Source organism: Arvicola amphibius, chromosome 4 (genome assembly GCF_903992535.2).
Source record: "Arvicola amphibius chromosome 4, mArvAmp1.2, whole genome shotgun sequence".
In the NCBI taxonomy this organism is placed as follows: Eukaryota; Metazoa; Chordata; class Mammalia; order Rodentia; family Cricetidae; genus Arvicola; species Arvicola amphibius.
In genome coordinates this window covers 70,655,122-70,676,658 of record NC_052050.1, presented here as the reverse complement: position 1 = coordinate 70,676,658, position 21,537 = coordinate 70,655,122, and the positions used below count along the sequence as shown (strand labels likewise).

Below are 21,537 nucleotides of genomic sequence, written 5' to 3'. Positions count from 1 at the left end.
CCTCTGTGACATCTGGCCCTTGTGTATCAACTTAACGAAGGGGAATTACAGGCAAACGAATGATTTTTAGGAAAGATAACATGACTTGTAAATTCTTCTGTAAGGGTGCCCAATGGGTGTGGCCAGGTTTCTCGGCCATTAAGGCTCTGAGACCAAATCACTTTGTGGTTAATTCCAGCAGAGAGCACTCTGGGAGATTCTTCTTTGAGGCACATGAAGTAGCTTAGGTGGAATCCGTTCATATCTGTGCTTGGTCTTCAATTCCAGCTCTTGGGGAGCCGTAGTGAGCAGATCTCTGTGAGTTCGTGAATTCAAGGCCAGCCTGGCCTGCATACCAAGTTCCAGGACAGCCAGGACTACAAGAGATCCTATTTCAAAAACAAATAAACACATAAAATCAAAGCCTGCTCTCAGATGCTGTCATCTCAGAATACTTTCTCTACAGTGATGGTTTTAATGGTGCATTCTGCACTTTGACCTACAAAGTTTGTCTCTGGTAGCTGGTCTCCTGGCATTCCTCTGCATTCCTCTCGCTGCCCAAAGGAAGGCTCATCTTGAGATTTAAGTGTAAACTCTAGGTCCTGTTCTTCCTGCTTTTTGTTTTGTTTTGTTTTTCGAGACAGAGTTTCTCTGTGTAGCAACAGCCCTGTCTGTCCTGAAACTTGGCTTTGTAGTTCAGGCTGGCCTTGAACACACAGAGATCCTCCTGCCTCAGCCTCCTGAGTGCTGGAATTAAAGGCATGTGCCCGCCACCACCACCAGGGCCCTCTTTCTGTTTTTTGATCTTAGGACAAAGCCTCAAATAAGCCGGTGTGTACTGTAATCACAGCACTTGGGGAGTGGAGAGTGGAGGATCGGGAGTTCAAGACTAGCCTTGGCTGCATTGGATCAAAAAAAACAAAAACCTAGGTAAATCCCTGACAAGGTACATAAAGAATAACAATCCGTCCCCTGCAAGTGGGGGGGCGGGGAGCAGGATCTTACTGGGTTCTCTATCTGTACTGGTGGGTAAGGGGCACTGTCCCTTTAAGATTTATTTGTATACACTGAGGACAATTACTCCGAGACCCTGCCTCCTCTCCCCAGGGTAACACCTTAAACTCACTTTCCCTAGGAGGCCCTCTGCCCTTGCAGGCATGATTATCTTCCCCCACTATAATCTTGCCAAGCTCTGTGAACCTTGGCTCTCCTGCCCTGGGCAGGATGAACAGGTTCTGGCAGGGTAGTGGCCAGATCATCATCAAAGCATTCATGTTTGTATTTTTTTTGTTTGTTTGGTTTGATTTTTGTTTCTAGAGACAACCTTTACTCCGTAGGCCAGGTGGCCTGGTACTCACTTTATACAGTCCAACCTAAAGTAATCCGCCTGCCTCAGCCTCTCAGGTACTGGGAATATAGGCATATGCCACCATTTTAAAAAATCTTTTACTTATTCTTGTTTTTGTTTGTTTTGAGGTAAGATTTCTCTATGTGTCTCTGGCTATCCTGAACTTGCTCTATAGACCAGGCTAGCCTCGAACTCAGAGATCTGCCTATCTCCTGAGCCCTGGGATTAAAGGCTCAGGCCACCACTGCCCAGCTCTTTTACTTATTCTTGGGCAATTTAGTGTGTGTGTGTGTGTGTGTGTGTGTGTGTGTGTGTAGGATCTTATGTAACCCAGGCAGCTGGCCTTGAGCTGCCTTTGGAGGAGCGGATGACCCTGAACTCTCTTTTAATTTTTTTTTCTTTTAAAAATGTATTTGAAGCCGGGCGGTGGTGGTGCACGCCTTTAATCCCAGCACTTGGGAGGCAGAGGCAGGTGGATCTCTGTGAGTTCGAGGCCAGCCTGGTCTACAAGAGCTAGCTCCAGGACAGGCTCTAAAAAAGCTGCAGAGAAACCCTGTCTCGAAAAACCAAAAAAAAAAAAAAAAAATGTATTTGAGTGTTTTGCTTGCATGAATGTATATATTCTGTGTGTGCAGTGCTCTCAGAAACCAGGAGAGGGTAACTAGCTCCCTTGTGAGCTGCCTGGGGGTGTTGGGAAGCAAACATTTTTCCTCTTAAAAATTGAACTACTGAAAAAAAAAATTGAACTACTGGGGCAGGAGAGACATTGACTGCTCTTCCAGAGGACCTGGGTTCAATTCCCAGCACCATGTGGCCCCTAACAACTGTCTGTAACTCCAAGATCTGACACCTTCACACAGACACACATGTAGGTAAAATACCAATGCAAGTAAAAATAATTTAAAAAAATAACAGAGCTATTAGCTGGACTCTTAATCCTCTTGCATCTTCCTCTCCAAAGCTGAGGTTAGAGATGTATTCCACAGACCCATGTTTTATAAGTCAGTGCCTTCCAACAAACCGTTGAAATGGAAATGTCAGAAAAATATTTGTAAAAAGATATAAATACCAAAACAAAACAAAAAAAATCTGAAAAAGCCGGGCAGTGGTGGCACATGCCTTTAATCCCAGCACTCGGGAGGCAGAGGCAGGTGGATCTCTATGAGTTCGAGGCCAGCCTCGTCTACAAGAGCAGAGAAACCCTGTCTCGAAAAAACAAAAACATATATATATATACCAATGATTCTTCTTCTTTTGTTTGTTTTTTGAGACAGGGTTTTCCTGTGTAACAGCTCAGACTATCCTGTAACTCTCTCAATAGACAAGGCTGACCTTGAACTCCCAGAGATCCACCTGCCTCTGCCTCCTGAGTGCTGGAATTAAAGATAATGCACTGATTGTTTTTAACTTGTAAAATCTAGAGTCAGGACTAATATCAGAAGTATGAAGTTACTACCATGAGTGTATCTGTTCTTTTGAAGTGCCTGCCATACCTCTAGTAAAAGTAGATAAAACTCCACGTGATTTCTGTTGTGAAAGTCGCTTAGACTGGGAAATCTACAGGATGCTGCTCCCATTGATAACGAAGGAAGCATCAAATTTCACTCAAAGGCTAGTGAAAATATGCATGGATTTTATTCCTCTCGCTCTATTCTTGGACCTCCCCCAGGGCTGGGCTCCTAGACAACCTCCTTTCAAAGGTTGTCCCAGAACAATGGCAGAGAGCTGTGATCCTAACAGCTGGGGGTCAGACAGGTTTTTAATCCCAGCCCTGGTCTGAACAGCGAGTTACAGGCCAGCCAGTGTTACATAGTGAGACCCCAAATCTGAAAAAGGAAGAAGGGGGCCGACTATTTTCACTGTGTGAAAAGGGAGAGGAACAAAGGAAGAAACACCCACAGCTGGGGTTTGAAAAGCAAAGCCCGGCTTTTCTGGACCCATGTGGCTCCACCTTCCTGAGTAAATCCTTAGGACCTGAAGCTGAACCTCAGGTAAAGGCGTGTGTCACCCTCACCAGCTGCAAGGCAACATGAGGAGCCAGGAAATGTCTGGAGGGGCTTTGGGCAGCAAGCAAGCCCAGATTAATTAATTACTACAAAGGCACGAGCCAGTGGAAAGTAGGGCACGGGCCAGGCAGCCGCTGCCCCGTTTAAAGGGAGAAGCCTGCAGGTAGACCTGCTGCTGTGAGGTCCTTGCCCCAGAAAGTGGTTTGGCCTGACACCAGGGCCCTTTTCTACAGAGGCCCCCAGCTCCCCACTTACCAGGGAGCTTAGGGGCTTCTCCTCATTCCTGCTCCCCTACTCCAAGGTCATCATGGGATGGAGGAGGAACTCAAACGTGGTCACAGCCCATCTCCTTCCCATCCCCTGGTTTAATAACTGTAGCATTTTCCTCAGATCATCCCACTAAAACATAAATCCACTTTTTTGTTTAGTAGATGTCGGCAGTGAGTGCTTCATTACTTGGCTGCCGCTCCAACTGATATATGATATACTTTTGTTGCTTGATTTTTAGAATTATTTGTGTGTGTTTGTGTGTGTATGTGTGCTCTAGTGCTTGTGCACATACTTGTTGAGCTTGGAGGTGTCTGATCCCCATAGAGCTGGAGTTACAGGGAATTGTGAGCCACCTGATATGGCTGCTGAGAACCTAACTCAGGTCCTCTGGAAGAATAAGAATAAGCAGTAAGCACTTTTTCCCCCGAGACAGAGTTTCTCTGTAGCTTTGGAGCCTGTCTTGTACACCAAGCTGGACTTAAACTCACAGAGATCCTGCCTCTGCTTCCCAAGAGCTGGGATTAAAGGTGTGCGCCACCAACGCCTGGCAGCAGTAAGCACTTTTAACTTTAGCTGCTGAGCCATCCCTCCAGCCTTATTGTTTTGAGGACAGTTGCATCCTGTAACTCTACTTAGCTTAGACTTTTGAATTTTCTATGTATATCAAGCTGGTCTTAGACTTTCTTTTGGCGGGACAGGGACTCACCTCTGGCTGGCCTGGATTTCACAGCTCCCCTTGCCTCTGATGCCCAAGTGCTGGGATTAGAGGCATGTACTACACTATACTGGCTCCACTATTTTTTGTTTTGTATTTTTTAAAACAGAATTAAGACTCCATATGACCAAAATGAAAACCTGCTATTCTTTGCAACACAGAGAAGACTCCTATGAAAATACAGAAAAACAAACCGGAACAGTTTCCTTCAGAGGGCTCCAACAAGATAAGGTGTGGAAATAAGGCTGTAACCTGCTCGAAGTCATTCCAAACTGTCAAACAGTGGCTTTCTAGCTGTGCCTTGCCTTCTGTGGGTCACCTGACACCCCTCCCACCGCCCCCAAGATTTTACTGTGCAGTCCTGGCTGGCCTCTTGATCACACACCCGGAGGGGCCACCATCCCCAGCAGGGCCCTCCTGGACATACACACAAACGCACGTGTGTGTGTGTGTGTGTGTGTGTGTGTGTGTGTGACCACAGCTAGCATGCGAAGATCGGAGAACAAATCGCAGGAGTTATTTCACTCCTTCCACCGTGTGGTTCCCGAGGAAGAATGGTAGTAGCAGTCATCACGCGGGTCCTGCGTAGCTCCATTTTACAAAGTAGCATTTGGTTCCATTTTGAATGGCGGTGAGGCCCAAACAGGGAAGTAGACATGGCGCTACCAAAATGCATGCCCAGAAGCTGCCCTCCTGGCCCAACCAGTCCTTTCATTATGCGTCCAGTTCCCGGTTCAGCAGAGGCCTGGGGGGAAGTCTGTAATGAGTCCGTGTATGGAAAGTGCAAGACCAGACCAGCAATAAAAGCTGAGGCGATCGCTGTACAAATTGGAGCCAGAGCCTGGAGTCACTCTGCGGACCTGGTGCCCCTCTAAACTGCAGGTTGAGCCTGACTCTCGCCCACGGCACGCTGGCACCGGGAAGCTAGCCGGCTGGGCTCCGGAGGGTGCTCCACACCTACAAACAACGACTCTGTTACTCCTGAAAGCGGCCCATTGTCCTTGTTCCATAGAGTAGGAGCGCCTCCCCCGTCCACAGCATACCATCCGAGGCGCAGCAGAGAATGTCTTGGGAAGGCGGTACTGGTGGGCGCAGGAGAGGGCAGCGGGCACTCCTGGCCACGCCAGTTATCTAGAGATAACCTCAGCCGGGTCACTCGGGTCCCCTCCCAAGCCTAGATCCTCTCGATCGGGAGGAGGGCTTGAAGGTCTGGGTGTGGGGAGTTGTCCATGAGATCTTCCTGGAAGCCGACTTGTGGGGCTGGCACCTCCGCGGTCTGTCCCTGCTGTACAGGAGCTGACCTTCATTCATCACCTCGACTTTCCTGAGACTAGACCACCTCTCCCTCAGGGCGCGCTATTCCACGCGCAAGCCGTGCTCCCGAGTCGGGCCCACCGGGATCCCGGGCGCTGGCCTCCCACCCCGCCCCCTCGTGGTGCTCCCAGCGGCAGCGGGTGATGCGGCCCCTTTAAATCCCGGTCGCCCCGCCCTTCGCCGTCGACTCGGCGGCGGTCCCGGATCCAGCCGGGCCGCGGCTCCTGCCGCCTTGCCCAACCCTGCCCGGCCCCGGCCCCGGCCCCGGCCCAGCCTCCGACCGAGGCCGCTAGCGCCGCGCGCCGCGGAGGAGCAGCCCGTCCGGCTCCCGCCCGTCCCTATTCCCGCCCAGACCGTAGCCGCCTCCCCCGGGCCCGCAGCTCCCCCGCGCTCCGGGGCCGGGGCCCCCGCCGCCTCCCGGCCCCCGCGCCCCGGCCCCGGTCCCCCGGGCCATGCGGCCTCGGCCCCGCCGGCGCCCGCCGCGCACCGGGGGAGATGAGGCTCCGCAATGGCACCTTCCTGACGCTGCTGCTCTTCTGCCTGTGCGCCTTCCTCTCGCTCTCCTGGTACGCGGCGCTCAGCGGCCAGAAAGGTGAGCCCCCACCCCGTCGCCGCCCGCGCAGGCCCGCGCCGGGTGCACCTGAGCCCCTCCCATCGTCGCCCCACTTGTTTGCTGCTGGCGTAACGAAATTCCCGGGTCGGCCGGGCCGAGGAGGGCGGGCGAGCCAGTGGTGACCAGTTCCCGGTCTCTCCGTGTGACACTCTGGACTGGCCTCTCTGCCTGCGGTTACCCCATGCCAGGGGCGGGCGCTCCCACTGGCAAGTTAAGGACCTATGGAGTTCCCACAGAGGGGCAGAGGCACAAGGTCACGGAGGTAGTTGTAATCAGGGGGATCCAGAGAATGCGCTGCCGGCACAGACAAGAGCAGACACAGTGTTGTGGAGACAGGTGAGGAGAACAGTTAAGGCATCCATCCCCCTGCCCCATTCACTGCTGTGTGCGCTCTGCTGCAGCCCTGCCCCTGTGAGTGCTGCTCTCTGGGGGCCTACAGCCTTCTTCATGGCTCTGGGCCCCAGGACTCCTCTGGAGGGCCTCCTGATCAACTAGCCCAGGAACCCTGATATGTGACCATTTGGTGTGGTTTTCTTGGCCCACCTCAGCTCCCTGATACACCTTTGAAGCTTGGTCAGGCTGGCCAATCCACACTATGGCCTCTGTGCCTGGCCAGCCCTCTTGGGAGTAGAGGGACACAGGCGCTAACACTGTCTGGAGTTCCTCTGAGCTAGATTGAGTTGCCCATCCAAAAGCTGCTTCCTTCCTTCCTGCCTCTGGTTTTCCTGTCATATCAGGCTGCAACAAGCTGGCCCTCTCCCTCCCTCAGGCTGGCTTTCTGTTCCCCCAGGTTATGCTAAATGAGCCTGGGGAAGGAGGCAAGGGGAAAGTCCACCTCCCACCACCAGGCTTCTGCCCGGTCAGCCGGTCAGCCCAGTGCAGCCCAGCCTTCTCTGGGACTTGTCTTGTTTTGGTGGAGGCCTGGACTGGCCTTAAGAGAAACACAAGCCTGGAACTCTGAATAGATTTCCTAAAGCCTGACAGAGAGAGAGCATGTGTGGTCAGGGCAAAGGCTGTGGGATGGGATGAGCTATCAGGAACCCGTATGGCCCAGGCGGAGTTCTCTGTAGGTAGGGCGTGTCACCCAGGACACTTTGAGCCCTTAGGAGAGTGGCCATGAAAGGCCATGGAGGCTGTAGTAGATAGAGCCATGTGTGAAGAACTGGGGCCAGGTTGTCTGGTTGTGGGTAGGGCCGTTAGCCCTTGTGTCTCTCCCTCCTCATTAGGCAGTGGCTCCTGTGTGCTTCCTACAACAGTCAAGTGGCCCAACTGATGTCAGGATACCTCCTGAGGGAGTAACCGGGAGACTGGCACTCTGAGGGCCTGGGGAGCAAGAGAGCCAGGGAAGGGTGGGGCTCAGATGCAGAGTTCTTCTTCCTGAGGGACATCAGGCCCAGGAACCTGTGCCATGGAGAGGAGAGGGTGGGGGCTGGCCAGCCCTTTCCAGGGGCTGTACTGTTTCCAAGGGTGTCCAGCAAGGCCAGAGGTCTGGATATCAGGAATCCGGGCTATGAACCCTTCTCATTCTTCCATGCCAACAACTCCGTAGGAAGCTCATAGTGAAGCCATGCCTAGTCAGTCAGCTACTAGATTGGAGCTGGTTCCCAGTTTGCAGTGGCTGTAGGGCTCAGGAGAGGACCCAGTACTTAAGGGAAAGGAAGACGAACCGGAAGGGAGGATGTAGGCAGGAAGCCAGAGAGGAAAGAGACAGCAGGAACAGGGATCACCCTAGAAACCTGGGCTAAGAATGGGAAGGACTCAGACTTGGCCAGATGCACCTAGGGTTCAGGACCCAGGTTCAAATGCAGCCTTGGCTATATCCGTTGAAGCAGCCAGACATGCAGGGATCGAGCTATAGCCTCAGCCAAGCAGCTGCTGAACTTGCACCTGAGGAGAGACAACCACCCAGCCCTCCTCAGTGTCCAGGCTTACGCTCTCACTCGACCAGATAACAATGGTGGACCATTCCTCTCCTAGAATCCTAGGAGGCTGCGATACCTGGAGACAGAGCGAGCACCTGCCACTCCCCACCTCTGCATCCTGCCTTCTTGCAGTTCATAGCAAACCTTTGGCTAGCCTTGGTACTGCCCTATGGTGCCGAGCTTATTTCCCCTTCTCTGAGTACAATGTGCAAAGTCTGTACCCCAGCTTGGTTCTGAAATCTGTTTCCTCTGCCAAGAGGGAACCAGGTGGAATATTGTGATTTGTGAGCCTCAGGGTGTGTTTAATTATCCTGCTTGCGGAGTATTGCAGGTCCTGTAACCAGAGTAGTCTATTATGGTATGGCCAGTGTTGCACTCCACCCCTGGGCCAGCTCCATCCTGCTTCCCTGGGATAGGAAACTGTGGATGGAAGGCCCTCTGCTTCCCAAGAAGCCCTATCCTGACCTGCTCCACACACCCAGAGAGACCAAAGAGTCCCCAGGCCCTTATCACTCACCTACCTCAAGAGCCAGCTCCCCAGAGGTGTGGGTTGCTGGGATGGTCTAGCGAAGTCCCCACTTTAAGAAAACCCATAGGGAGGCAGTCACACAGCTTGAGTTTCTGGATTTGAAGGGTGCAAGGGCAGAGGGGACCCCCAGTCAGTAGACCTGGGAATAAGATCACTGGACTCTTACAGTGAGCAACAGCAGGCAGAACCGGGCCGGAAGAGTACGGTGGGCCTCTCAGGGAGATGTCCTGTAGAGTTCAGAGAAATGACAGCAGCGTCGGAACATGGACGGCAGCCAGGCCCAGGAACCCAAGGGGCCCATTACTTGCTCGTAAACAGTTGGAGCACTGGCCTTAGGAAAGGAGGCCAGGATAGGGATCCAGTGGTGCCCAGGCTTGGATGGCCTGGATGGTTCAGGGAAGTGCCACCCACCATGACCTACCTGAGGCAGTCTAATGCAGGCAGATCTTGGCTTACTTCCAGAGCAGAGCAGGTCTGAGATCTGTGCTATTTCCTCTGTCTCCTCCACGGTCCCCCTCAGTTTGCTTGGGATACTGCCAGTGATACAGGCTGCCCTTTAACTTCACTGTGAGGGGAAGGCAGGGGCTTCCCATCCAGAAGGAAGCAGGCACCTGTCTGTCTAGGCCTCCCTGGCTGTACCTGTATCCCTCCACCCTGTGTGCTGTTGGTATAGCCCAGTGCTGGGAGAGTGAGGTTGGGGGTGGGCTCTCAGTGTTCAAGGGTCAGGTTTCCAGGGTAACCTGGCCCCTAAGCCCAGCTCTGAGTCTCACAGATCCTGTAACTCGACTCCCTCTTCCTCCCCCTTCAGGCTGTTCCTAAGCCTGGGTGTGGCCTGGGACGTTAGCCCTGGATAAGACAGGGTATAATATTGGGGTGTGGGGGGCACCTCAGGTAAGGGATGCCTCAGCAGAATCCACTTGACTTTTCTGTCTCCAACCCTCTTCCTTTTCCTCGGCACTCCTCCCCTTTGACCTGCCCTGGTTGCTCTGAGGAGGAAGTGTGTCCTGAAGTGACTCCACTTGCCTTGAGCCTCACCTTCCGTCTGTAGGTTCTAGCGGTAACTCATCCCGCCTCCTGGGGCTGTTTGCCCACCAAGGACTTGATGCCTGGGGATGGGTGGGATTTGGAAAGGCTTCCTAGACTCAGAGAAAAGGCCTTGAAGGCTATGGCCAGAATGATGTGGGATCCAGGCAGAAGAAACAGCTTGTGCAGAAGCCAGACATCTGACAAAGCAGAGGGAGGTATACATGATAGCAAAGGAAGAGGGCAGAAGCTAACCAGACAAAGGCCTGACTACCCAGCCTGGCAGGCTGCTGCTGGCCCCTAGCCAGGGAGATGCTATTTATCCCTCTTGCTGTTGGCCCCTGCCAGACCAGCGAGGCCAGGTGCTTCTCACCCTGGGGACTCTTCTCCACCCTCAGGCAGCTCCCCTCAGGGTCCCAATTACTCGTGCACTCCTCCCATCTGGGCCCTGCTGCTGCTAGCTCTGGAACAGAGCTGAGGGTCTGACAGTTCTCCTTGGGGTGGCAGGGACCTTCTAGGTGATTCAAGCCTAGCACGGGTCACTTTTGGTTGGGGCTCCTGTTGTGGACTGGTTGAGCAATCCCTGGGCTCGTTAGTCAACTTCATCTGTTGATGTGAGCATGGGGGTGGACTGGGCTCTGCTGAGTGGGTGTAAGGGAGAAAGAACCCAGTGAGTGAGCAATTAGTGACAACCATGAGCAAAGAGCAGCCCCCCCACACACACCACATACACACCACATATACCCTGCAGGAGCACACAGTCACAGGTACTGTGACCAGCCTGACTCAGACTTAGGGTGAGAGTCTGGGGAAGCTGGTTATACCCATAGAGCCTTAAGGATGGGGTTGTCTGTCATTGCAACCTTGAAGGGAGGGTAGGAGAGAGGCAGAAGGCTGGGGTTTAGGAGCTCCTTGAGGAAGAACTGTGTCCTTGTGCCCTGAATTGGGACTCTGGGTTTCTGACTCCCAGCAAGGAGCACAGTCTTCAAAAGCAAGAGGGGACTTTGAGACCCCGTGGGTGGAGAGGGTTCAGTCTGAGGCGGTTCCAGCCTGTGCTTAGGACTGCCCCCAGGACTGGGAGGTGATCATACCCCCTTCCCACCTTGGATATGTTAAAGGATGAGAGAACTGGCTGGGGAGAATACTCGCAATGCTGAATCCTCTTGGTGGGGCTTTTCAACCCCAGGCTGAACATCTGTGTTACTTCACATGAACTGGTGTCTGTCCCCTAGTTGGGGTGTGGCAGGCATACCTTTACAGGTGTGCTGTTGCACAGACAGGCATTCAGTGGTGACATGTTTGGGACTGGGTCTGCAGGCGACTGTTCCCTGATGTTAGCCAGTGTGTGTCACCCCCCTGCTCCCCACCAGGTGACGTGGTAGACATTTACCAGCGGGAGTTTTTGGCACTGCGAGACCGTTTGCACGCGGCTGAGCAGGAGAGCCTGAAGCGCTCCAAGGAGCTAAACCTGGTGCTGGACGAGATCAAGAGGGCAGTGTCTGAGAGGCAGGCGCTGCGGGACGGAGAGGGCAATCGTACTTGGGGACGCCTAACTGGTGAGCTCCAGCGGGATTGGGTACATGGAGGTCTGCAGAACGGGGCTGTTTTCAGGCCCAGCAAAGTCTGACCTGTCCCTTTCCCAACCACCCAGAGGATCCGCGACTGAAGCCGTGGAACGTCTCGAACAGGCACGTGCTTCATCTGCCCACCGTCTTCCACCATCTGCCGCATCTGCTGGCCAAGGAGAGCAGTCTGCAACCCGCAGTGCGGGTGGGCCAGGGCCGCACGGGAGGTATGGGCGTGACCCGGGAGGGGCGAGAGGCGGGCAGAGAGGCTGTCCCCGGAGCCCTGCCCAGTGTCACCCCTCCGCGCCCCTGCAGTGTCTGTGGTGATGGGCATTCCAAGCGTGAGGCGCGAGGTGCACTCGTACCTGACTGACACATTGCACTCGCTCATCTCGGAGCTGAGCCCACAGGAGAAGGAAGACTCAGTCATCGTGGTGCTGATCGCCGAGGCGAGTGGCCTAGGGCCTGGGGATACAGGAAAATGGAGGGGAAGACACACAGTAATGATCCACCAAAAAAGAGAAATACAAAGAAAGAGAACGGCATGGGGAGCAGGGGGACAGGGACACAAACTGAAATGCAGTCTTAGTTTCATTCGCAAATGGATCGAGACAAAAAGTTACAAAGATGAATCTTGCACCCCCTTGTGGAGACACTAGTTATCTGGTTCCCTTCACCCTACACTCTGACAAGGCTGTTTTCTGAGGTAACTGGGATCACTGCCAGGCTCAGCCCCTCATCTCTCTGGGCACTCAGGACAGGAAGTCACTCACCCCTATATATGGGGACATCTGAAGCCCACACTCCTGTCCCTCCCTCTTCCAGACCATTTTGAGTGGTAGCTAAGCTAAGCGTTCTTGGTCTTCCCACAGACCGACCCACAGTACACCTCGGCAGTGACAGAGAACATCAAGGCCTTGTGAGTACCAGCGACCAGGAAAGGTTGCTGGAGGGAGGGCAGCCAGATGCCTGCCTCCCCTAAGAGATCTGCCCTGTGGGGGGAGGGGCTTCCCTTCTCTGTTAGAGGGAAAGTGTGTGAGGGCCCCAGCCTTCCTGGAGCCCCAGTGCGTCAGGAGGCTAGTGGAGGAGAGGGGCTTTTGCTCAGTGAGCTTTCTGGGCAGGGCAGTCTGGAGAGCTCCCAACCCTCTTTTGCCCTTGGAGACCGCAGACCCACTGAACCTTCTCCCACCTAGGTTCCCCACAGAGATCCATTCTGGGCTCCTGGAAGTCATCTCCCCTTCCCCTCACTTCTACCCTGACTTCTCCCGCCTTCGAGAGTCCTTCGGTGACCCCAAGGAGAGAGTCAGGTACTTATGCTCAGAGTCGCCAGCAGTCTGTTGGTGCCAGGCCACGGCTCCTTGGAGGACCCTGTCTGGTGGGTGAGCTGGGGCCTGCCTGCCTCAGGGGCTTCTCTGTGGCAGTCCACTGCTTCTGAAGCCCCTCCCCCTGGCCCACAGGTGGAGGACCAAACAGAACCTCGATTACTGCTTCCTCATGATGTACGCACAGTCCAAGGGCATCTACTATGTGCAGGTCAGCTGGACGCTCTTCTGCCCATCCTGAACCCTGTTTGACTTTGCCATTGCCTACTCTGCACATGGTCACACTCGGGGGACGGACCCCACTTCTGCCCTATGTTGGTCCTGAGTCCCAGCCCCCTCCTGTTCCTCCCTGTGCAGCTGGAGGACGACATTGTAGCCAAGCCCAACTACTTGAGCACTATGAGGAACTTTGCCCTCCAGCAGCCCTCTGAGGACTGGATGATCCTGGAGTTCTCCCAGCTGGGCTTCATTGGTAGGCCACCCCCGTGCTGGTCCCGTTAGACCACCTATGCCCTTCCGTCTATCATCTCTCAGCCCCAGTACCTCACTAGAGAGCCTTGCTGGAAGCACCCTCTGTGTGAGGATGTCCCAGGGTCCCCAGCCCTGCCCTGTCTTCTTGAACCCACACCTGCCCGAAGTCTGCCCACAGGTTTGCTGTGAGATGCTCCACATTGGCCCCCACGAGAAAGAAGAAGTAGGGTTTGGCAGTGTTTTCCACTCAACCCTTTTCCATGATTCCTGCCCTCAGGGAAGATGTTCAAGTCATTGGATCTGAGCCTGATTGTGGAATTCATCCTTATGTTCTACCGAGACAAGCCCATCGACTGGCTCCTGGACCACATCCTGTGGGTCAAAGTCTGCAACCCTGAGAAAGATGCGGTGAGCCGGAGATGCTTGGAACCAGCACCAAGGAGGCGGGCCATCAGCTGCCAGCTCACACTGTGTTCCTGGCCGTGCCTCTCTGGCAAGGAGAGAACACTGCTGGCTGAGGAAATCCCCTGGTTATCCTAAGGAAAGGCCCTATCCTCGGAGTCTGGGCTGAGCTAAACCCTAAGGTGTCACTCTCTCTGTTCACAGAAACATTGTGACAGGCAGAAGGCCAACCTCCGGATCCGCTTCAAGCCGTCCCTCTTCCAGCATGTGGGCACTCACTCCTCACTGGCGGGCAAGATCCAGAAACTCAAGGTGGGGTATGCCACAGAGTTTGGATAGAGCCCTGCGGAGGCCAGGCTGGGGTATGCCACAGAGTTTGATAGAGCCCTGTGGAGGCCGGGCTAGGTATGCCTCAGAATTTGGGATAGAGCCCTATGAAGGCCGGGCTGGGGGATGCCACAGAGTTTGATAGAGCCCTGCGGAGGCCAGGCTGGGGGATGCCACTGATGCCTGCTGCTCTTCTCTAGGATAAAGATTTTGGAAAGCACGCTCTACGGAAGGAGCATGTGAACCCCCCAGCGGAAGTGAGCACAAGCCTCAAGACATACCAGCATTTTACCCTGGAGAAGGCCTACTTGCGAGAGGATTTCTTCTGGGCCTTCACACCTGCTGCAGGAGACTTTATCCGCTTCCGCTTCTTCCAGCCACTGCGCCTTGAGCGGTCAGTGCTCCCTGAGGAAGGGGACAGGCTGAACACGAGCTAGAGGCCTCGGCATGTATTTCTGGGTCTTTAGATACCCCTTCTATAACTCCTGAGGGAATTATCTGCCCCCATCACCATCTAACCCCACCATGCCTCAGTTTCCTTATTGAAAAGCACTCCCCATAATAGTATTAACTACCTTGTGAGAACCAAGGCAGGCAGAGCTCTCTTTAGGTACTCAGTGACAACCATCACCACAGCCTCAGGGTAAGGCCCTGGCTGCCTGGCACAGCCCATGTACTGTCCAAAATGGTGCCCAGTCTCCCCCAGCACCTGGAGGCCCATCTGATCTAGCCTAGGCATGACCTCTCTGCTGGACCTGGGCATTGTGCCCTGGCAGTACCTCACCTTTTTATCATGGCTCATTTACCTGGCTTGCTTGGCACCTGCAGGTTCTTCTTCCGTAGCGGGAACATTGAGCACCCAGAAGATAAACTCTTCAACACTTCCGTGGAGGTGTTGCCCTTTGATGTGAGTGTGGTGGGTATGGGTGAGAACTGGGGCTACCTCCTCCTGGCCAGCCACTCCAGCCCTGCCGCTTTGTCCTCAGAACCCACAGTCAGAGAAGGAGGCCCTTCAGGAGGGCCGCTCAGCCACTCTCCGGTACCCTAGAAGCCCTGATGGTTACCTCCAGATTGGTGAGTAAGGCAGGGCCTGTGTGGGATAGGCTTTTGGGTGTGGCTGTGATTTTACTTCTAGGTGTCGCCCTTCCACAGGCTCCTTCTACAAGGGTGTGGCCGAGGGGGAAGTGGATCCTGCCTTTGGGCCCCTGGAAGCACTGCGCCTCTCCATCCAGACTGACTCCCCCGTGTGGGTCATCTTGAGTGAGGTGAGATCGGCTGGGTGCTGGGATGGGACCAGCCTGTTAGGCCATAAGAAGCCCCGAGACACCTGCTCATCCTGAGCCTGACTCTTACAGATTTTTCTGAAAAAGGCCGACTAAATGGAAGGTTTCCAAGGGTGCTCCATGGCCGGCTCTGGAGCCCACGGTTCCGAGGGTGGTGTTGCTGCTGCTGCCGCCGCCTCCGCCGCCCCAAAGGACCAGGCATATCCACCCCACCTGAAGGGTTCTGCCTGGCAGGCGGCTCGGGCTGGCCTGGGGTCCACCGCTGGCCCGGAGGCCCCAGAAGCTGGTGCTGCGCCGGGCCGCGAGAGGAGACAGGCGGCCCCCACACTGTGCCTGAGGGCCGGCCTGCTGCCGCCCAAAAAGAACCGAACCGAACCGTTTGCCCCTGGCCGGTCGGCTAGAGCCAGGCCGTTTTAGAAGAGCTTTTTCTTGGGCGCCCGCTGTGTGCGGCGCGAACACTGGAATGCATACACTACTTTATGTGCTGTGTTTTTTATTCTTGGATACATTTGATTTTTTCACGTAAGTTCGCATATACTTCTATAAGAGCGTGACTTGTAATAAAGGATTAATGAAGTGTATGCCTCATAGGTGCTTGTTCAGGCCAGGCACTTGCCTGTCGGCCTCTCTGTATTTGGCCTATCCCCCATGGCCTCCCGCTGGGAGATTCTCCTCCAGGGCAGGCTGACTACTTAGTGAAGGTGACTTTGATCTCTGTCGTACCTCTCAACAGGATCTCATTCCCACTTAGCAGGAAGGTCTTGGCCACTGAGTCAGTAACTGGGGGTTTCATGTACCCAAAGTTGTGCCTACCTATTCTATAGGAATCCGCTTCCAAAGCACTCTCTTGTCATCTTGGGGTGGCATCACGGTACCCACCCGAACTATTGTAAAGACCTGAGATCCTGAATACTTCAGTGGGAGAGGTGTTAGCCAACTTCCTTCCTCTTCCCCCACCCCCTTTCATGGTGGTCCTCAGTGTCTTTCTCCCTGCTCCTCTTCCCTTGGTCTCATGTAGTAGAACCCTGGTATGTGTGTATGGCAGGGCCAGGAGTTGGGGACATAGAGGAACTGAGACAGTGAGGCTGCCCTGGAACTCACGGTACCCCACGCTGGCCTTCAGTTTATGCCACAGCTTCCCAAGTACTGGGATCACAACCATGAACCACAGCATCTGGCTCATTTAGAGAAGACTATAGTCTTCTCTAAGATAAATGGGCCATCTCCACCCACGTCAGGGCCTTTGCACAGTGTCAGGCCTGTTTGAGAAGCATTTCCCTGGCCAGCTAGGATAAGAAAGTCATTTAGAGATGTTTTGTCAGCAACCTTCCTCAAGTCCGGCCCTCCACAAGCACCCCGAGGTCCACTTCAGAGAACTATCACTGACTACATTCCTGGTCATGCTCACTGCTATGTGGGCCTCCGCAGGGACCGTGAACACCTACACCCATCTGATGTTGGAGATCTAGGGCTGATCGAAATCAGGAACCCAGTTCTCACTCCTGGGGAAAGACCAACTGATTCTAGTTGTGAAGTCGGGGCTGGGAGTGGAGGGCAAGAAGGCACACAAGATTCCGGCAGCTGAAGGAAGGAGAGCCCCAAGCACAGAAAGGAGGGTGAAGCGTGGCTATCTCTGGAAATAAATGTCAAGGCAGAGGTAATGGCGCAGGCAAGGTGCTGTCTAGAGGAGGGTATATATATAGAGAGAAGCTCCAATCCAAGCAAGCCCACGCCGCCTCCCAAAGCCTGGCTACGTCTGTCGGGGGGATGGGGTCCTTGGTAAGCAACCTTCTCCGACCCAGAGAACGTAGGCGGGACAGTCGTGGGAACTTTAATTAGAATCTGGGATTAGGAAGCGGGCACCCCTGCTCTCCAGTTGCGCTGACTCGGAGGTCCTTCGCCTCAAGCCATCTGCAGGAGGGCCTGAAGTCTTCTGAAGAGCGCTGCCTGTACCGTGCCGGGGAGGAAGTGGACGAGCAAACCCAGCGCGGCCATCGCCACCAGCAGCCAGAGCGCGCGCGCGCTCGCGTACAAAGGAGCCAGCCTGCGGGCGAATCTCAGCGGGAGTTTAGCCAAGGCCCGCCCCGAGGACCAGGCCCCGCCCCACAGACGCAGACTCCGCCCCCATCGTGCCAGGACGGACCCGCCCCTCAGGCTCAGGCCCCTCCCAGCGGACTAGACCCGCTTTCTCGGGCTAGGTCGACCCACCTGCGGTCCCCGAAGGCTATCTTTTCCCCGGTCCCCTGCAGCTGATCACCGCCTCCCACCCGCAGAGCCGCGTCCGGGAGCGACCCTTCCCTGCCTTGCTTTCCCGGAAGTCCGTCCCGGGTTACCTGAGCTGCGCCGAGCGCGCGTATCCCTGGAAGTAGCGGAGGCGCGCGAACAGGTAGACCAGTCCGCACAGGGCTGCGGCGCCTGCGAAAGGCCAGGCAAGCGCGGTGAACACGCGCGCCCGCCACCCGGGGACCAACCCAAGCGCACCCCCGAGCGCTCCCTCGCGCCGTCCCGCACCTTCGTGGAAAAAGATGCCGGCGACCCAGAGCGTGGCGAGGAACAGCGGGAAGTACTCGCTGCAGTTCACCCTGCGTAGGACGGGGTGGGTGAGCGCGTGGTCGGACTGGGCTGACACCCGAACCCGCCCGGATCCGCCACACTCACTGGGCTCGGAAGACGCGCTCGAACTCGGGAGGTCCAGAAGTAAGTGGCGGCGACACGTGGAAAGCCCTGCGCGCAGAGATCACCTGCAGGGAGAAGTAGGCTACGGCCGTGGGGACGTAGGAGTCAGGTGTGGCGCCTAGAGTAGACCCTGTCCCTTAGCCCTCTTCCCCTGCCTCTCGCTGCGTGACTCCCTTCTAACTCCCTCCTCCGACTTGCCCCATCAGCTGTGTTCACTGGAGAGGCCTGGCCTGAGGATTGACCGGCGTGACGCACACGCCAGTAAGACCTGTCGGTGGGCGGAGCAACAGGAGACTTCTTCTGAACTATTTGACTTGCAAAGCACAGGCAAATGCCCACCTCCCGTTCTGCAGGTCTGGACCCCCAGTCTTTTAGTCCCTGAGAAGCCAGTGTCCCAGGACAGAATTGACACCAGGAACAGGAAGCTCATGTCCTGTCACTAAGGGACCCTCATTTCCCTTCTACAGAGCCAGCCAGAAGGGACCCTGCCTCAGGCCAGGGTTACTGTAGCTTGGGTCTCAGTGCCACCAAACAATGGCAGAAACTCGTCTCCGTTTCTGTTTAGACATCAGGAGCCCAACTTTAACTGACAGATACATGCTCCAGGTACCTGTCACAAGGGCTCACTCCATCTAAGCCCATAGCTATCCTGCTATGCATCATACTCCCAAGGAAACACCAGCCCCCACCACAAGGCAGGTACCTGACACGCTTTCCTCAGTGGCCCCTCTGCAATCTTTGCCATCCTTCATCTGGTCCCTTGGCTGTGCACTCCTCCAGACCCTGACCCATGTGCATTTCCCACTGCTCCCCTGAAGACATTCCTTTGGGGCTTCTTCCTCACTCCAGGGAAGTGTTGGCCCCTTAGCCAGGACTCAGGTCCATTGACACCAAGACTCCAGTAGCTCTTGAAGAGTTTGGACTTTGGCACCAGGATCTTGGGCTGGGAGTGTCCTGTCTTTCACCTAAGCCTGAGCGTAGGCCTGCCAGCACCCCCATTCCCTAACCCAAGGACCTGAAGGACAGACAGCCGGCTGCACCCGCCTCCCAGACAGGAACCAGCGCACCTTGCAACAGAACTCCCAAGAGGGTGACGGTAGCCAGAAGAGCCACATCGTCCTTCATGGTGCCAGTCACGGGCAGAGTCAGCTGGAAGGTTCTTATCAGCCAGTGTGCTGCTTAGAACTGGCCCAGGAGAGGAAGAGCCTCAGAACCCACCCCACCCCTTCTCAGTAGAGGCGGGGAGGGTGGGGGCATGATTGTATCCACAGAGGCAGGAAGCCTGGCCAGGCTGGGAAGGTAGAAACCAGGCCTGTGACAGCTCAGCCACTTCCCTCCATTGTTCTTGACCCTTCTGGGTTTAGTCCTGCGATAGCGGTGCTCAAGCTGCTCACCCAGGCCCGGCCTAGACTTGGATGCTTCCAGCCGTCATATCCTCCGTGCCCTGCACCTCGGTAGTCTCCCAGTGACCTTTGAGACCTGTTCTCACTCCTGGGTTCAAGGTCAGGCTCCCAGCCCTGACCTCTCCCACACCTACAATTATTTAACCTGTATAAGCTGTACCTGCACCTCTATCCAGGGCTACTCTGTAATACATAGTGCTGACACATTCTTCCCAATTCTCTTTGGCTTCATAATGCTGTCCAAGTGTCCTCAGCCACCTACTCCATTCTTGCTCCTTCTAGGCATCCTGAGGCCCACCACCCTCAGAACCCCACAGGCTCATGAATAACAAGTTCCATCCTCGTTCGGGCTTTGAGGGAACATTTGTCTCTGGGCCAGTGCGTTTGCCCAGCATCCCACCCGGCTCAAGGCTTAGCCCGGACCTTCCCACATCACACAGAGCTGACAGTTCCTCTGCTGCCAGACTTCTGATGCAGATATGTGTGCCAAGGCTGATCAGAGAAAGCGAGACCCCGTTCTGGAAACTTCATTAGCAGTTTGGAAAAGGAAGCTCAGCTGATGGAAGCTGAGGATTCACGTTGGTGAGCCCTTGGGGCCCTGGGGCCTCCCCTCTGGTGTGTGCGAGGCAAAACAGTCACTTCTCTTTTCTGATGAAGTTGGTTTGAGGCAAATCTGGTCAGCAGTGGCAAAGTCCAGATTGGTCTAAAGCTGCAGGTAAAAGGAACAGACCACCGTAGGACAGGAGAGGGTGGGTGCTAAGGAATTAACTGCCTCATTACCAAATCTACACCTCCTGCATAAGCTCTTCATCTCTTACTGCCCCTGCAGCCAGCTTGGTCATATCAATGGGAGTCTTCAGACATCAGGGGCATCCTTGGGAGCTGTACCTTTGCCACAGAGCCAGCCTCCTTCCTCACTCTCCTTAAGCCCAAGGGCCGGCCTGAGGCCTTGTCCCTGTGGGCTCTCCCAGAAGCCCTGTCACTTTGTTCATCATTGTGCCCAGGAGGTCTGATGAGTCCCAGCTGGGGCTCTGCAGGCTTCTCAGGGCGGAGTTGGGTTTTATGCTGGTCCCTGCTTTTCACCAAGGTGTAATAACAATAGCCCATGCTTAGTGATAGAGGAATGGGCAGGACACAAGCATCCCATGGCAAAATGGGCTGTATCCTTATGTGCTGCCTTACCTTTTAACCCCCTCCCTCCCCAAAGCTTCCCTGATGGCAGCCTCCTCTGTCTCTGCTCCCAATGCCAACTGGATATCCTGAAGTTTGGAACCCAGGCATTGTCATGGCGCTGGCAGGCGGTCCTCCTGTATGCCCATGTGAATGAGGTGCCTGTCTGCATGCCCATCCGCAAGCAAACATATCCGTGTGTCTGTGCTTGTGGGTGTGGGTGCTCATGGGTACAGGCTTCAAGCCAGTCTGTGTTTGTGCTACTTCAGGCTCAGCTCTGCCAAGCTGGCATTTCCTCCGAGGCTCACATATCTGCCCATCCATTCTCTCTGGCCTGGCCACAGGAAATAGAGGCCTGACATCAGCAACTCCTCAGGAAGTCTGTGAGCAGATGTTCAGGACAGAGACAAGGGTCTCAGTCTCTTGTTGGAGGCTGCTTGTTGGTTCCCGCCAGGCTACTTTAGACCTGAAATAATTACACAGAAACTGTATTAATTAAATCACTGCTTGGCCTATTAGCTCTATTTTCTTATTGGCTAACTCTTGCATCTTAATTTAACCCATCTCCATTAATCTGTGTATGGACACGTGGCTGTGGCTTACCGGGTAAAGTTCCCAGCATCTATCTCCAGCGGCTCCATGGCTTTTCTCTGACTCCGCCCTTCTTTCCTCCCAGCATACAGCCTAGCTTTCCCCGCCTAGTTCTGTTCTTCCCTGCCATAGGCTCAAAGCAGTTCTTTATTCATTAACAGTAATCATAGCACACAGAGGGAAATCCCACATCAATCTCTGACTCTCTCCTGACCTCCTTTGCTGCTTCTATCCTGTGCCTAATTTCTGAGGGCTCTACTGGGCCTGCCTACCCTCTGACCAAAGAGCTGTATGCTATGAATACCATTGGTTAATAAAGAAGCTATCTCGAACCTGTGATAGGGCAGAATAGAGCTAGGTGGGGAAAACTAAACTGAATGCTGGGAGAAAGGAGGTAGAGTCAGAGAGAAGCCATGTAGCCCCACCAGAGACAGACGCCAGTAGGAATCTTGCCGATAAGCCACAGTCATGTGGTGATACACAGATTACTAGAAATGGGTTAAATTAAGATGTAAGAGTTGGCCAATAAGAAGTTAGAGCTAATGGGCCAAGCAATGATTTGATTAATACAGTTTCTGTGTGGTTATTTTGGTTCTGGGCAGCTGGGA

General features: G+C 54.6%; 2 protein-coding genes and 1 long non-coding RNA gene across 3 annotated transcripts; 1 reads left to right on the top strand and 2 right to left on the bottom strand.

Annotated features, from left to right (window-relative positions):
- Window positions 1-4,442: 4,442 nt before the first annotated feature.
- On the bottom strand, window positions 4,443-5,971 carry LOC119812453. The gene is made up of 2 exons (XR_005285085.1): window positions 5,362-5,971; window positions 4,443-5,275 (listed from the first exon to the last, which is right to left on the bottom strand). It is a non-coding gene; the product is annotated as an uncharacterized LOC119812453 (long non-coding RNA).
- An 86-nt stretch (window positions 5,972-6,057) lies between these two features.
- Mgat4b (alpha-1,3-mannosyl-glycoprotein 4-beta-N-acetylglucosaminyltransferase B) lies at window positions 6,058-15,670 on the top strand. Its single transcript, XM_038327137.1, has 15 exons — window positions 6,058-6,224; window positions 11,090-11,275; window positions 11,371-11,511; window positions 11,600-11,733; window positions 12,157-12,203; window positions 12,478-12,591; window positions 12,742-12,817; window positions 12,964-13,078; window positions 13,355-13,485; window positions 13,684-13,791; window positions 14,007-14,200; window positions 14,635-14,713; window positions 14,793-14,880; window positions 14,959-15,071; window positions 15,162-15,670. Exons 1-15 carry the CDS (start codon window positions 6,128-6,130, stop codon window positions 15,183-15,185), a joined length of 1,647 nt encoding a protein of 548 aa, XP_038183065.1. The 5' UTR covers window positions 6,058-6,127; the 3' UTR covers window positions 15,186-15,670.
- Window positions 15,671-16,897: 1,227 nt separating this feature from the next.
- Ltc4s (leukotriene C4 synthase) lies at window positions 16,898-18,955 on the bottom strand. The gene is made up of 5 exons (XM_038327138.1): window positions 18,833-18,955; window positions 17,748-17,847; window positions 17,601-17,671; window positions 17,423-17,504; window positions 16,898-17,133 (listed from the first exon to the last, which is right to left on the bottom strand). The coding sequence occupies exons 1-5, from the start codon at window positions 18,888-18,890 to the stop codon at window positions 16,992-16,994; spliced, it is 453 nt and encodes a 150-aa protein (XP_038183066.1). The 5' UTR covers window positions 18,891-18,955; the 3' UTR covers window positions 16,898-16,991.
- Window positions 18,956-21,537: the final 2,582 nt, after the last annotated feature.